The sequence below is a fragment of the Fistularia commersonii genome, chromosome 12, assembly GCF_037954325.1.
Source record: "Fistularia commersonii isolate RoL2024-O1a breed Wild chromosome 12, RoL_Fcom_v1.0, whole genome shotgun sequence".
Taxonomy (NCBI): domain Eukaryota; kingdom Metazoa; phylum Chordata; class Actinopteri; order Syngnathiformes; family Fistulariidae; genus Fistularia; species Fistularia commersonii.
Genome location: NC_141295.1, coordinates 7,794,353 through 7,810,794, shown reverse-complemented (window position 1 = coordinate 7,810,794; position 16,442 = coordinate 7,794,353). Strand labels below are relative to the sequence as shown.

Below are 16,442 nucleotides of genomic sequence, written 5' to 3'. Positions count from 1 at the left end.
TCCTAGCTCCTGAGACAATACTGTCCCAGCACAGCTCTCCTTCACCTTCTTTGTCAAACCTTAAGATGCCCTACCTCTTGAGTGTCCTTACATTTGAGTCAGGCACACCTTCCTTGAACATGAAAGCAGCTCTTATTCCCAGCATTTGTATAATGAAATTGTAACATTTTTAGCACTCATTGGGCTTACAGAAAACTGAGCGCCAGTGGAAAAACGACGTCTTTGTCCAAATGAATCCCTGAAGGCTTTGGTCACTGGGGTAGTGCAGTGGTTGGTGCTTTGGCCTAACCACTCTGCCAAGGGGACCTTTCTGTGTGAAGTTAATCTGTTCTCCTCGTGTTTCCAGTTTCCTCTGGAGCATGCAGCAAACATAGAGCAGGTTAACTGGAAAAAAAACATTGAATGTCTGTTTGTATATGCGATTGACTGGTGACCAGTCCAACGTGTACCCTGCCTCTTACACAATGACTGTTGGGATAGGCCTCCGCAACCCAGAGTGCAGGATAATAGTCAGATGATGGATGGATGGTTTTAGTTACCTCAACATGAAGTGATGATATACCAAAGTGTTGGAATTTTTTAAAAAGCCCCTGAGGGGATGATGGTAAATTTTTCAGATAGTGCTGCCTTCAGAATGTGACCAAACCAGAAGCGTTGTCTTGTGACAAATGTAGTTTTTGAAGCTGATTATGGTTAAGAACAGCACATTCTGTCTTGGCAATGGGCTTGAGTCTTTATTGCTTTTTGAGAAGCCTGAAGGTACCACCTGGGTATTGTATGAGCTTAGCTGACAGTATTACATTTTGCCCTGTGAAATGACAAAACAAAACACATTGAAAACTGTGACTCCAAATTTGGTGTCATGATATATATATTTTATAGCTACTGAAAAAGATCCATCCAAAAATATTTTTTAAATTGAGATAAATGCCATTTCATCAGCCAATTACTGATCAGAATAAGAATTAAAAACCTGTATTCTCAGTACTATTTGTCAATATCAGGATTTTTAAATAATTTACAACCCCTTCAGCTGTATATAAAAACACTTGCCCCTGTTCTATGGTATGTGTAAATAAGTGCTAGTTAACCTATTCATTGGGCTAAAACACAATTATAATGATGATGACACTGATGTATCTACTCCTGTGTATCGCTGACTGAATAGAAGGAAGAGAGCTCTTTTTTCAGTTTGTTTGAATCTGCAGTCAAAGAAATGATAGGAAGTCATGAGAATAGGTTTATTTACTGAGACAAATCTTTGATTATTTACTATAAAATCTCTCCAGAGGTGTTTACACACAGTTAGTGAAAGTACATAGCTTGAAAAATAAAATGATAGAGACTGTTATTATTTTACATTCTCATGTTGAAAACACAAAACTTTGCCAAGAACTGTGGATCACTGCATCCCTTTATTTGAAGGAAATGAAATCTCACCTGAAAATATATATGTATGCACATACAGGTAAGACTGACATAGTCTTTCCAACAGATTGTGTTGTGTGTGTGTGTGTGTGTGTGTGTGTGTGTCTGTGTGTGTGTGTGTGTGTGTGTGTGTGTGTGTGTGTGTGTGTGTGTGTGTGTGTGTGTGTGTGTGTGTGTGTGTGTGTTTGTGTAACATATGGAGATAAGTGGTTGCTCTGTTAGACAATTTCCATCGAATTTTTATTCATTCTATGTATTTTTTTGAAACCTGAATATTTTTGTCATCAATAAAATCAACATCTATATGGAATTAGAAAATGTTGATCTGAAAAGTTGGCCTACCCATGAAACATCAATTTATGTTAAATATGTTTAAATCATCAACCAGTATAGACTGTGCTGTGTACAAAGGACCAATCCCTTTAAATACTTGGCTGAGACCTCCCAAATTTGTTAAAAACTTGGACATTTGGATTTTTCGCCAACATATTGACTTTCAAACTTAAAGCTAAGGTATCCCTGCTTTGAAGAATCAGACAGAACATGATCAGTCTTCTCGACTATTCATTGGTCACTAGTGTTTTTAATAAAATTGAATACTGGTATGAAAAACATTTACAAATACAATGTCTTAACCCTTTTAGAATCCTTTTCAGAAATATTTTCAAAAGGAGAACACCGATTTATATACCAAATAGACAATTATGCCTCTTAAAGGTGGACTGGTGGGATGATTTATATCATCTGGAGACAATGTTGCTCAAATGAATGAATGTCAACAGCACAAACATTTGATCAATTTTGTATTTGCACTCGACAAATCTTCTCCTCCTCCCTTCAGGGCCTGCCACAATGAATCAACTTCTCCCATCTAACCCTATTCTTTGTATCATCCTCTCTCACGCCAACTAACTTCATAATCTCCACTACATTCATGGATCTTCTCTTCAGTCTTCCTCCAGGCCTCATGCCTGACAGTTACAACCTCAGGATCCCACTACCGATTAATTTACCATCCCTTCTCTGTTCATGTCCAAACCATCTCGGTCTCGCCTCTCTGGCCTTATCTCCAAAACATCTAACATGTGCTGTCCCTCTGATGGATTCATTCCAGATACTATCCAACCTCATCACTCCGAGAGAACCTCAGTGCAAACAATAGCTTTGACATCTTGTGCATTTTTGAGCCAGGATTCTGTCAGCAAAGTTTTACACTGTAATGCTATGCATGCCCTTGAGGCTGCTTTGGGTTTTTGAGGTTGACGTCAATGATGGGACAATTAAAAGGGGAATTGTGTGCACCAACAGAACAAGATTTGCAAGTTTAGTGACAACCCCAAAGGAGAAAAACATCTTCACTGTCACAAAAACCTTCCAAGCATTAAGTCTGCATTTCCTCAACAGGGATAGATGTGTGATGTGTGAGTAATTCACTGAACAGACGGCTGTATAGAACATTATCGCTGGTTTGGGCTTGAGGTTAAACTGAGGTAAGAACTCTAACATGCATAGTGACGTTATTATTAACACTTTAAAATACAAGGTTGTATTCAACAATGTTTTGAGAAAAAAAATTGCAATGGCTACATTTAGTGAAAAAACTGAAACTATAGATAGCAAAAACTGATGATTGTGAAAAAATAACAAATATGGTAACATTTTCTGTTTATTGAAAATTATAAGGTGATGAGATGACTTTTTTTTTATTCTTACGACTTTTCTGAATTAAGATTCTTGTCCACATTTTGGAGTTTTTTATTTTTTAATTTTACATTATCCCCTTAAATTATCAGACTATTCTTTATGATAGATTGATTTTTCCTCCCATGGTTTGTATGGTATCTCATGATTTTCTGGCTCAGGGATTTAGAAGGCAATGTTTTTTTTTCAATCCCTGGTGACATAGGGGATATAATCAAACAACAAATTTTCTCTATGGCCTCTTAAACAAACAACCGATACTTTGACTGCTCTTCATGTAAATTAAATGGTCAATGCATTTGTAAATCCAATGACAGGGAAATGAAAACTCATTTGGAAATAATCCTCCCAAAATAAGACTTCAAAAATGTAATTCATATACAGCCAATTATTGATGTATAGATGTTATAATTATAGAATAAACCAACCTTTTTGTTCTCTATGCAACCTTCATTACGAGATTGAATTGACTTTTCTTTTATATAATTTCATTTTCTCAGGTAGCTGAAGGTTGATTGAGAATATATTTTAAAAATGGAACGCTTTGATATAGCAAATACTAATTCTCTTGCTTGTCACTTCTTTAGAGTCACCTTCAATTCCAATGTTTAAGTACAACAGCCCAGGAAACGAGAATACCACATTTAACCCTTCTCCTATGTTGGATTTCACAACCTAGTCATGTGTTAAGGGGTTGGTTCCAACCCGTGTCTTAAATCAGGTGTAAATTATACTAAAAACAATTATATTTCATCCAATCTGTTCCCCATCTCTTGGTTACCTTTTCAGGCTTTATTGTCAATGAAAATATTGGTGTTAATATTTTTGATGTTGGCCTCTGGGCCTTTCTTTGTTAGTTCACCCCTGGATTTAAATAAAAGATAGATGTAAAATGAATCTCAAGAGAATCATATAGATAAATAAAAGGTCCTTGTGTTACCTTATTATTACCGATGGGTATTAGAACACAACTCTTAGTTAAACTTGTTTTATATATTTTCTCATTTCAATATAGTAACATCTATGGTGTTAAAGGTCAAATTCAACCCATATATATTTACTTCAAAAAAGGCAAAAATTATTTTTGTTCAGCTGTAGAACAAAAAAAACAACAAAAAAAAACAACTCACTAACTCACAACTCTGATGACACACAAGCATTTGGTTGTGTCGCCCATGTGATATTTAATATTTCCTATCGTCCTATCTTTTTTCCTTCCTTACAATTAGTTTCCATCTTTCAACTTAGATACTCACAAAAAAATCAAGATTCCTTGCTGAGATTTGACTATCCGTCTACCAATGCAGCAAACCCTTACAAGGGTTTCCAATAAAGGGCAACATTGTCATTGCAAGCATTCATCTGAAGTGTTCAAAGCACGCACAAAGTGACTTGACACAAATTTCTTAACTTGATATCATTATATCATCAGTCAATCATTTTTTTGTTTGTTTAGTCTGTTTTTGTCTTTCTGGCCAGCACAGTAGCATAGTAGTTAGCACTTCCACCTTACTGCAAGAATGTTCCTGGTTTGATCCAGACAGAGGGCCTTTTTATGTATATTTTTCACATTCTCCCTGTGTCAACTTGGGTTCTCCAGGTTTCCCCAGTGGGTTAATTGGATGCTTTTAATCACATGTTTCTTTATTCATTTGTCTCCTATTCTTATATCCCTTCTCATGTGTACAGCGCCTTTGATGGAAAATGGTCATAGCTAAGATAAGATAAGATAAGAACAACTTTATCAATCCCGAAGGAAATTGTTGCTATATTCATCATTGTATTATAATGATATTGAATAGATATTATAATATTATAATAATATCTATATACAATTTATATATCAAAGATATATTTATTTATATTATTATTATTATTATTGTTAGTAGTAGTAGCAGTAATTGTAGTGGTGGTAGTAGTAGTAGTACTAGTAGTAGTAGTTATAGTAATGCAGCCTCAGGGTGGCACGGGCAGGTGTCTCCCCGAGCCGTTCCGTTCGCGAGCCCGTATGAATGCAGAGGGTTGCGTCAGGAAGGGCATCCGGCGTAAAACTTTTGCCAAAACTAAACATGCGAATCAATCATAATAATCAGATCTTTCCGGATTAGTTGAGGCCCAGGTTAACATGAATGCCATTGGTACAGATAACCTACAGGGTACCAAAAAAAGGAGAGGAGGAAGGCGCATTTGGAAGCAGAGAGAGAAGAAGAAAGGCAAGAGTCTGGGACTGAGAGTAAGGACTTTGAATATTGGGACTATGACAGGAAAAGGTAGAGTTGGTCGACATGATGCAGAGAAGGAAGGTGGATATACTGTGTGCCCAGCAGACTGGGTGGAAAAGTAGTAAGGCTATAAACTTAGGAGCAGGCTTTAAGTTGTACTATCATGGTGCTGACAAGTAGAGAAGTGGATTAGGACTTATCCTAGAGGAGGAGTTTCGTAGGGACGTTCTGGAGGTGAAAAGAATGTCAGATAGACCTATGAGTCTGAAATTGGAAATTGAAGGTGTGATGTTCAATGTTGTTAGCGGCTATGCTCCGCAGTTGGGATGTGAGTTTGAGGAGAAGGAGAAGACCTGGAATGAGCTAGATGAAGTGATGAAGAATATCCCCAGAGATGAGAGCAATAACTGGTGCAGACTTCAATTGGCATGTTGGTGCAGGCAAGGGAGGGGATGAATAAGTGATGGGCAGATTTGGTATACAGGATAGGAGCACAGAGGGACAAATGGTGGTATATTTTGCAAAAGAGATTTAATTGGCTGTGGCGAACACTTTTTTCTTGACATGAGTACGGTAGCTAGTAGTTGGTGGTGATTTTGAGTTACAGTCCGTCCCTTTAGGTGCATGCTGAACTTCAGAGTGATCACCGGTGGGAACGGTAGGTGTTTCTTTAGAGTCCAACAGGTGGGGACGGTTTCTCCTGCACTGATGTCTGGTGTTTGGATGTGGTATGATCTTGCACTGTTTGCTGGATGGACAACAACAGCTGGTTTCCAATGTCTATTGTCCTGAAAGCGAATACTCAGTCCTGTGTGAAGAGCTGAGAGTGGTTTTGAAGATCTATCATAGTACTTTTTCTGGTAGCTTTGGTGAAAAGCTCTTATGTTGTGAGTAGCCTTTTGACTGAGTTTTTGGTTTGAGCTGGTGATGGGTGCTTGGGAGGATTGAACTAAGGCGTCGACTCATTAGCAGCGGGGCTGGTGATTTGGAGCTGTCAACTGACATGTGACCAATCACAGTGGAGAACACATATCCAAATAATGCAGATATATTCTCACAGAATATTACAGAAAGGATGTGCAGCAGGTCCGGGTAATTAAGGATAGAGAGGGAAATGTATTGACAGATGCTGAAAGAGTGATGGGCCGATGGAAAGAGTACTATGTAGAGCTGATGAATGTGGAAAATGAAAGAGAGGCAAGGGTAGAAGAGGTGACAATTGTAGACCTCAAAGTAGCACAGATTAATAAAAGTGAAGTGAGGAAGGCATTGAAGAGAATGAATGAACAGAAGTATGTCTTCATGCATTGAAAGAGTACTACAGATGGAGTATTTGCTTTGAGAATGCTAATAGGGATCTACAGAGAAGACCAGAGGGAGCTGCATTGTGTTTTTGTAGACCTAGAAAATGCATATGACTGGGTGCCAAGAAAGGAACTCTGGTATTGTATGAGGAAATCTGGAGTGGTCGAGAAGTATGTTAGACTGGTGCAGGATATGTATGCTTGCTGTGAGATAGTGGTCCAATGTGCTGTGGGGGTAACAGAGAAGTTCAAGGTGGAGGTGGACTCCATCAGGGATCAGCTCCTGGCCCCTTCTTATTTGCAATGGTGATAGATGAATGGTTATAGATGATGTCTGTCATCCTGGAAGGATGACAGACATCATCTTCATCATCATCATCATCATCATCATCATCATCATCATCATCATCAAATCATCATCAAATGATTGTAAATTATTGTTTTGCTGCTCAAGATTGAAATTGTGGTAACCTACCTACAAAATAAGTTGAAATATACTTATCATTTTCTGCTCTGAGGTTTGGAAGACTCCATCTAAATATCTACAATTAAATATTTGATTTCAAGAATGAGTCTGAAGCCTTTCCTTTCTTTAGCACATCAAAATATAATTTTCAATGGTTGTTTATATTTCACAGAAACAAGAATACAGAGGGGATGGAACCTTTCATTTCCATTCTACTAATAGCAGGTATTTTCTGTTCATGTCTTTTTGTGTCTGTCACTACTACTTATTCAAACATAATTTTTATATTTGTTCTCTACGGTACTTATGGAGAAGCATTGTCATTACTGATGGAGATGTACAGTTTTTATTTTGAAGATATATTTTCAGTCTTAATTTGCTGCACTTAAATGATGAGTAGTTGAATTAAACAATGATAGAGTTACCCAGTTACTCAAGTAACTTCAAACATATTAAAAAATGTGAAAATAACTTGGAATTGTGTTCTGAATCAAACACATATCAGGGAATTTAACATTTGTTCAGAATTGAAAGTCACTCAGTATTTTAAAATCTCAGCACTGTTTATCGTCACACTTATATTTGTAATTTATTCTTCCAAATTTTCTATGTAATGCATTCGGGTATTTGCTAAAATTGTTTCTTAACATTTCAGTCTCTTCTGGTCTGTCCCCCTTTACTGCTATAATGTTTTCATAAACAAATAATTTATCATGTTTAATCTTAATTTGGATTTCAACATGGTTCCATTTTCTTTTACAGGATTTGTTGGAAGACTGTCAGCCAATGGTGTCACAACAGGTACCATAGCAGTTTCAAGAAGGGATTACAATGAATTGTATTACAACTCCTAAGAGAATGATCACCACTTAAGTAATGTTTATTACATTTCAGCTTGAGATATCAATGTCATTATAATTTTCATCATAAAGAAAAATAGCTAACATATACCATGATGTCTAAACATTTAATACATTCAAGTTGCACTTTAATGTTTTGTACAATGAAACAAAATGTGTTTTCATATTTAGGGTGGGAATATGTACTGTGAAACAAACATCTATTGCACTATATTTTAAACATCAAACAAATAAACTGATGTGCTGATACAATTACATTGATGGTACAGAATTAATGGATTTTAACACTGAATAATGCTTTACAATGTAAAAGTACAATAATTCCATCCATCCATCTCCTCCCGCTTATCCGGAGTTGGGTTGCGGGCGCAGCAACCCCCGGAGCAGTGAGGCCCAGACCTCCTTCTCCCCAGCCACATGGTCCAGCTCCTCTGAGGGGAACCCGGGGCGTTCCCAGGCCAGCCTGGAGACACAGTCTCTCCAGCGTGCCCTGGGTCTTCCCCGCGGTCTCCTCCCAGATGGACATGCCCGGAATTACTCCCTCCGGGAAGTGTCAAGGAGGCATCCTGACTCCTCTCTATGTGGAGGACCATCTGCTCTACTCCGAGCTCCTCCCGGATGACCGAACTTCTCACCCTATCTCCAAGGGAGAGTCCGGCCACCCTGCAGGGGAAACTCATTTTGTATCCGTGCCAATAATTCCAAAACAGTAAAATAACAATTATAAATTTACAGCTTTAGCATCATAGATCCAATTTTAAATTCAGTCCAACCTATGAGCTCTTAGTATTTGAAATTGGAAGCCACTAGCCACAGCCAAGCACACAGAAAAAAATGTAAACTGCTAAATTAGCTGGTATAAACAACTAAAGAAATTGTTGTCCTTTCTATTAACGATTTTCTTAGGTGTTGATTCAACTGATGATCCATTAACTGTAACTTGGTCATACAATGAATCCTCAACAGACCCACACACCATGATACCAGGTAATTCTGGTTTTGAAATGAAATTTCTGTCTGCATGTGTTAATTTATATTTATTCATGACTGGTTTAATATACATCTGATACAACCTAGACACATCATCAGAAATGAAACCTGGGGTCATTGGGTTTATCAGGCCTCTTGACATAAGACACTCTCGCCCAGGCGACCTACCCAGGGGTGATCAGTCCCCGGGTTGTGTCTGGGTAGCTCGTGTGGCCCCAGGATCCACCCTGGATCCACAGACATCTTGACACCTTCTCAGCAGCATCTGTGATGTTTTTGATGGCTTTCTTATTGTGCAGTCCCCTTACTCCCAACAACCAGAGAACCCTGCAGAGTGACTGTCCTGCAAATTCTCAGCATCCAACCCTCGATGGGAGTGCACCGAGATTTCTACCCGTTGTTCCGGCATTTGCCTGCCAGCTCCGCCGGCATTTGCCTGCCAGCTCCTCAAAATAATTCCTCCATCTGGTCTTCCAAGGACCCTGTCAACTCGAGTAGTATCACCTGCCTTGTTGATTGTGACATGAAAACCACACCCAGCCCGAGTGGGGTCACTGTGATGGTATCTGGGAATTGAAGCTGTCTGCCCATGTCCACCTTCAGATGGCAGTTCCTAGCTTTGGTCAGCAGCCCCCCTGCTTGGCTTGGGCGATGGTGTGGCTTCTCTCCAGCTTTAACAACGGCGATGGAATACCTATCTGCTGAGTGAGATTCATGAGTTGAGGGAATTGGCTATCACCTTCAGAACCTGGTCATGGCATCACCAGTTGTGCATCTCATCCAGGGCTTTTGGGCTATAGCTTAGATGTGCTTTAGCAATCCTCTCCTTTGGCACAGAGTGAGAGCAGGTGTCCCTGCCAGACCCCAATAGAAGAGGAGGGATGGGCTGGGGAGGACATTGTGGAGTGAGGATCAAGAACATTATCTGGAGCGGCTTTGCCTTCCAAAGCCTGGGTCAAGAGATCTTCCAGTCAAGTGCCTGGTCCCATCTAGTCCACAACCCCCGTTGTCACATCCTGACCATTCTCCTCAAGTGGGCCTCCTCCACTGCTTCTTGAACCTTGATGCCTCTCCTTCCTCCTTGTTGAATTGAGGGTTGCTCCCAAGTCCTATATGGCCTGATGCAACTGCTCCCACCAGAGCATTGTTATGGAACTGTGATTCAGCTTGGTGGATCGTCACTTCCGCCCTCTCCACTTCCAACCAGTTTGCACTTCAATTATGGCTGAAGACATTTTGGTGTCACTGAAGTGACTATAAAGCAGCACCCGTCTTGCACACTTAACCATAAACTCCTCCAACAGACTACTGAGGAGAGGTCACAGCTTGTTCTTTTTCCCATTCAAGGCTATGCTGCTTAGGCCTCTTGGTTTGCCCACTTAGGTAAGAAGCCACTTAACTTTGTTTTGAAGCGGCCAACAGTGGTTAGTGGGACATCATAGACCAACAGTGGCCAGAGGAAGCTTCGCAGAATGCCATTCTGGTATATGCAGACTTAAATGTACCTAGCAGCCCTGACTTGTCCAATGCCAATACCCAGGTTCCAAGTTCTCTGGGGATCGCTTTGAGCGTTGCCACCAACATCCCTCATGGTACCATTAAAGATCTTTTCCTGGCTCTTCACTGGCTTCTCTGAGACTGATGGAATCTGGACACCTTCCAGCAAGAAACAGAACATGTCTGTCACTCTCTCCTTCTTCACCACAAGGGATAGGGACTTGTCGGCTTGAAGCCCATATGGTCCAGCTGATGAGCTGCTCTATTTTACATAGCCCATAAAAATGATCCAGGAAAAGTTGCAGTTTGTGGCTCAGCAGTTGGGAATGATTGTTAATCATATAAATATTGATGTTATTTTCTAACATTAATATTTTCAACAGAATGTGGTTCTTTGAATTTACTTACTTTTTCAATTACATTGCAATTTATTGTTTACATGCCACTTGACTGCACTGTCTGCTCAACTGTGACAACAGCTGCAATACTCAGTGATAAAATACTGCTGGAAGTAATATTTAAGACATTTTATATAACAACCCTGTTACTACTCTACTACTTGTCATCTGTTTTCTGGATTGCTAGGAATTGATACACCATTGCCAAGCACTGATATGCCATTGCCAGAAACTGAAATGCCTTTGCCAGGCACTGATATGCCATTGCCAGGAACTGATATGCCATTGCCAAGCACTGATATGCCTCTGCCAGGAACTGATATGCCTTTGCCAGGAACTGATGTGCCATTGCCAGGAACTGAAAAGCCATTGCCAGGAACTGATGTGCCATTGCCAGGAACTGAAAAGCCATTGCCAGGAACTGATGTGCCATTGCCAGGAACTGAAAAGCCATTGCCAGGAACTGATGTGCCATTGCCAGGAACTGATGTGCCATTGCCAGGAACTGATATGCCATTGCCAGGAACTGATGTGCCATTGCCAGGAACTGAAAAGCCATTGCCAGGAACTGATGTGCCATTGCCAGGAACTGAAAAGCCATTGCCAGGAACTGATGTGCCATTGCCAGGAACTGAAAAGCCATTGCCAGGAACTGATGTGCCATTGCCAGGAACTGAAAAGCCATTGCCAGGAACTGATATGCCATTGCCAGGAACTGATATGCCATTGCCAGGAACTGAAAAGCCATTGCCAGGAACTGAAAAGCCATTGCCAGGAACTGAAAAGCCTTTGCCAGGAACTGAAAAGCCATTGCCAGGAACTGATATGCCATTGCCAGGAACTGATATGCCATTGCCAGGCACCAATATGCCTTTGCCAGGTACTGCTACACCAGGTAAGGAAAATTCTTGAGAAAAATTGATGAAAGATCAAGAAAGATTTTAAGATTGATTAAAACAATCACTTTTAACATTTTTGATGTATCTTCTTTGTTTCCTTTTGGCTTTTCCCTTCAGAGGTCACCACAGCAGATCAACTTTTTCCATCTAACCCTATTCTCTGTATCTTCTTTTCTCACACCAACTAACTTCATGTCCTCTCTCTCCATCTATAAATCTTCTCTTAGGTCTTCCTCTAGACCTCCTGCCTGGCAGTTCCACCGTCAGCATCCTACACACATATTCACTTTCCCTCCTCTGTACAAGACCAAACCATCTTACCCTGGCTTCTCTGACCTTATTTTCAAAACTTATAACATTTGGTGTTCCTCTGATTGACTCATTCCTGATCTTATTCATCTTCACCAAACCCAGAGAGAATCGCAACATCTTCATCTCTGCTACCTCCAGCTATGTTTCTTGTCTTCTCTTCAGTGCCTCTGTCTCCAAACCACACAACGTCGCTCGTCTCACAACTGTCTTGTTTACCTTTGCTTTCATTCTGGGTGACTCTTATATCACACATTAACCCCAACACTTTTCACCCTCCACCCATTTCACCCATCCAAAACCTGCTTTAACCCATTTCTTTACCTCTTTTCCACATTTTCTGTTGCTCTGGACTGTTGACCCTAAGTACTTGAGATTCTCCAACTTCTTGATCTCTACTCCCTGTAGCCTCACCGTTCCTCCCGGGTTCCTCTCAGGTTCCTCTCAGGTTCCTCTCAGGTTCCTCTCAGGTTCCTCTCATTCACACACATGTATTCTGTCTTGCTACAACTAACCTTCATTCCTCTCCTTTCCAGATCATACCGCCACCTCTCAAGATTTTCCTCAACTGTTCCCTGCTCTCACTACAGATCACAATGTCGTCTACAATGTCGTCTACAAACATCAAACATTCCTGTCTAACCTTGTCTGTCAGCCTGTCTATCACCGCTGCAAACAAGAAAGAGCTCAGAGCTGATCCCTGATGAAGTCCACCTCCACCTTGAACTTCTCATTTAACCCTAATCCACACCGCACCACTGTCTCACAGCTAGCATACATGTCCTGCACCAGTCTAACATACTTAGAGCCACATAAGCGCCATCACACTTCATCTCCCTTCTTCAGGCATCTTCTCGCTCTCTAAGATCCTGTTGAATAATCAAGTCAGAAAATCTACCACTGCCTCTCCTAGACACTTCCACACCTCTACGGGTATATAACCAGGACCAAACTGCCTGTCCACTCCTCATCATCTTCCATGCCCTCCTTACTTCACTTTTATTTACCTCTGCTACTTTCTTCTTCTTCTTCTTTCGGCTTTTCCCGTCAGGGGTCGCCACAGCGAGTCAACTTTCTCCATCTAACCCTATTCTCTGTATCTTCCTCTCTCACACCAACTACCTTCATATCCTCTCTCACTACATCCATAAATCTTCTCTTTGGTCTTCCTCGAGACCTCTTGCCTGGCAGCTCCAATTCCAGCATCCGTCTACCAATATATTCACTATCTCTTCTCTGTACATGACCGAACCATCTCAGTCTGGCTTCTCTGACCTTCTCTCCAAAACATCGGACATGTGCCGTCCCTCTGATAGACTCATTCCTGATCCTATCCATCCTGGCCACTCCCAGAGAGAACCTCAACATCTTCATCTCTGCAACCTCTAGTTCTGCCTGCTGTCTTTTGGTCATTGTAACAGTTTCTAGTCCATACATCATTGCTGGTCTCACCACTGTCTTGTACACCTTTCCTTTTATTCTGGCCGATAGTCTTCTAATTCTGGCCGATAGTCTTCTACCTTTTACCTCTGCTACTTTGTAGTCTATAATAATAGTCACCTCTTCTACCCTTGCCTCTCTTTCATTTTCCTCATTCATCAGCTCTTCAAAGTAGTCCTTCCATCATCCCATCACTCTTCTGGCATCTGTCAATACATTTCTCTCTGTATCTTTAGTCACCCAGACCTGCTGCACATCCTTTCCATCTCTATCTGTCTGTTTTGCCAACCTGTCCTTCATGAGCCTTGACCGATCCAGTATGAGATTCTTAGGTTCATTTTGCTTGTTTCACAAGTTTTATGCTAGATGCCCTTCCTTTTTTTAGTGAATATTAACATTAGATGATTATTGACAAATATGAAATCAAATAATGGTGTTTGTTCACTTTTCTGTGCCTGAATGCAATTTCTTTACTTGTCACTGAAAATTCACTTGCTGTATTTTTTCCCCAAGTCATTTGTTATCAAGAACAACTATTGACACTACCAAAGATTCTGTCACGCCAACAGTGTCAAAAGTTATGCTATGCAAATATCTACTGTCAACTTATTTGTTACAGAGGGGACATCCCACTCAAAAGCCCCCACAACCAATCCAATTATGACTGTCACCACAGCGGCACCACCTGAGACCCTATCAACAGACCCTCCTTCAGCCACTGAGGCAACTGTGTTGCTTAGTTTCCTTCGTAACGAAACTTTCACATCAGATCTTTTAAATTCATCCTCATCAGCATTTCAGAAATTGGCTACATTGGTGACCACAGAGGTAACTATTTCCTATAATCATGTGCTCCTGCAACAAAGATCTCTATTCCAAGTCTAGCCATAGTCTGAGTCGTTATTATGGACCTTTGAGGCAAAGATACCACTAATATTGTAAATGCAATCATTTTTTCAATATCTTTGTAAATATTGGTGTGTTACCTCTGAGGCTGGTTCAAGGTTCATCAAAATGATGCCAAGCTTTTTAATAATTTTTTTCTTTCAGATAAAGACCAGATTGATCAGAGTATTTCAAAATTGACTTTAGAAACAAGAATATCATTCTTAAATATGCTTCATATTGCCCCTATATGCCAATGACATTTACAATACCTTTCAGGTTAATAAAGCATGCATCAAGCTCTTTCAAGATTTTCGACGATCCATTGTGGAGTCATTCAGGTAAGACTACAATTTAATAATTTACTAAGCACAAACCATACCCTTTACTTCCTCTTTTATAATCTTTCTTTTATGATATAGGAGTGGATCAATAGAGGTCAACATGATTCTTGTGTTCAAAGATAAAGACTCTGTCCCATCTACCACTGAAATAACTTCAGGACTTAGCCAGGAACTTGGGAACTCCAGCATCCTGAACATTGTACCAGGCAGCATTACAGCTGGTAAGTTTCCGGAAGTGTTAAAAGACAGCATGTAAAGAAATACATTTGATTTTACAATTAATCTGTTCAATTTCTCTGTAACATTTCAGAGCTATCAACAGCATCATCAGCGAGTAACACTCCTCCTATCAGAATTCTCTCACTGACGATTTTCTTTGTGATACTAATGGCTGTCATACAAATGCTGACAGATTCAGTGGTTGTTTTTGAAGTAGACGGCAATTCCGCCACAGGGTTATATTGATTTCAAGGGGGAATAAGCAAAGTTCAACTGAATAAAAATATGCATGATTAAACAATTACAATGACTTTCTGTTAGATTTGGTTTTTCTATGTATATGACCTTGTATTTTTTAATGGCATTCTGTATTGCATTTCTATGATGTTTTGCCGAAGTACAATTAAAAAGTCACTTAACTTCAAGATAAAAAAGGGGAATGAAACAATATAAATTTATATGTTTTACTTTGTTGCACAATTAAAGCATAAAACGCAAAATTGAAAGAGACGAAACATATACAGTGCATACAAAGAATGTTTATTCCAAGTTGAGAGCACTAAATCAGGGCCACAATTCACTGACAGGAACAGTTTTATGTTCGTCAAACGAAACATTTTCAGCACAGAGGTCCATAGAAATAGAAATCAGATCTTGGGTGGTAATTGACTTGGAAAGGTCAAACTATTGTATTATGGCCTAAAGTGCACTGTAGCTTGAAAATGATGAGTAACATGTCTATGGGATGAAATCCTTTTTAAACTGAAAATAAAATGAAATAAAATAAAATGTTCCCTTGGATCAAAAGTTGATTCCAACTTAAGTTTTTAACCCCAATTTGACATGATTAGGTCAAAGCTAAATTTGAACATTTGCTCTCAATTATGTGTTATTTACCTTGAGGAAAATGCATGACCATTTAACAATGCTAGCTGTGAGACACTGGTACGGTGTGCTGTAGGGGTAACAGAGAAGTTCAAGGTGGAGGTGAGACTCCATCAGGGATCAGCTCTGAGCCCCTTCTTGTTCGCAATGGTGATGGATAGGCTGACAGATGAGGTTAGACAGGAATCCCCATGGACCATGATGTTTGCAGATGACATTGTGATCTGTAGGGAGAGCAGACAACAGGTAGAGGAAAATCTAGAGAGTCGGAGGTATGCTCTGGAAAGGAGAGGATTGAAAGTTAGTCGCAGCAAGACAGAATATATGTGTGTGAACGAGAGGAACTCGGGTGGAGCGGTGAGGCTACAGGGAGTGGAGATCAAGAAGCTGGAGGATTTCAGGTACTTAGGGTCAACAGTCCAGAGCAACGGAGAGTGCGGAAAAGAGGTGAAGAGACGGGTCCAAGCAGGTTGGAATGGGTGGAGAAAAGTGTCAGGGGTACTATGTGATAGAAGACTATCGGCCAGAATAAAAGGAAAGGTGTACAAGACAGTGGTGAGACCAGCGATGATGTATGGACTAGAAACTGTTACAA

General features: G+C 40.2%; 1 protein-coding gene across 1 annotated transcript; it reads left to right on the top strand.

Moving 5' to 3' along the window:
- The first annotated feature begins 2,872 nt into the window (after positions 1 to 2,872).
- LOC147228669 (uncharacterized) lies at positions 2,873 to 15,607 on the top strand. Its single transcript, XM_086156649.1, has 9 exons — positions 2,873 to 2,918; positions 7,294 to 7,346; positions 7,884 to 7,922; positions 8,888 to 8,968; positions 11,054 to 11,761; positions 14,134 to 14,342; positions 14,679 to 14,740; positions 14,822 to 14,964; positions 15,054 to 15,607. The coding sequence occupies exons 2-9, from the start codon at positions 7,313 to 7,315 to the stop codon at positions 15,206 to 15,208; spliced, it is 1,431 nt and encodes a 476-aa protein (XP_086012775.1). The 5' UTR covers positions 2,873 to 2,918; positions 7,294 to 7,312; the 3' UTR covers positions 15,209 to 15,607.
- The last annotated feature ends 835 nt before the right edge of the window (positions 15,608 to 16,442 follow it).

Bases quoted from the DNA above. Each gene is read 5' to 3' on its own strand.
- LOC147228669 (XM_086156649.1), top strand. From the start codon at position 7,313: ATGGAACCTTTCATTTCCATTCTACTAATAGCAG. The intron at 7,347-7,883 runs GTATTTTCTGTT...TTTCTTTTACAG, and splicing joins TTCCATTCTACTAATAGCAG to GATTTGTTGGAAGACTGTCA. The intron at 14,965-15,053 runs GTAAGTTTCCGG...GTAACATTTCAG, and splicing joins ACCAGGCAGCATTACAGCTG to AGCTATCAACAGCATCATCA.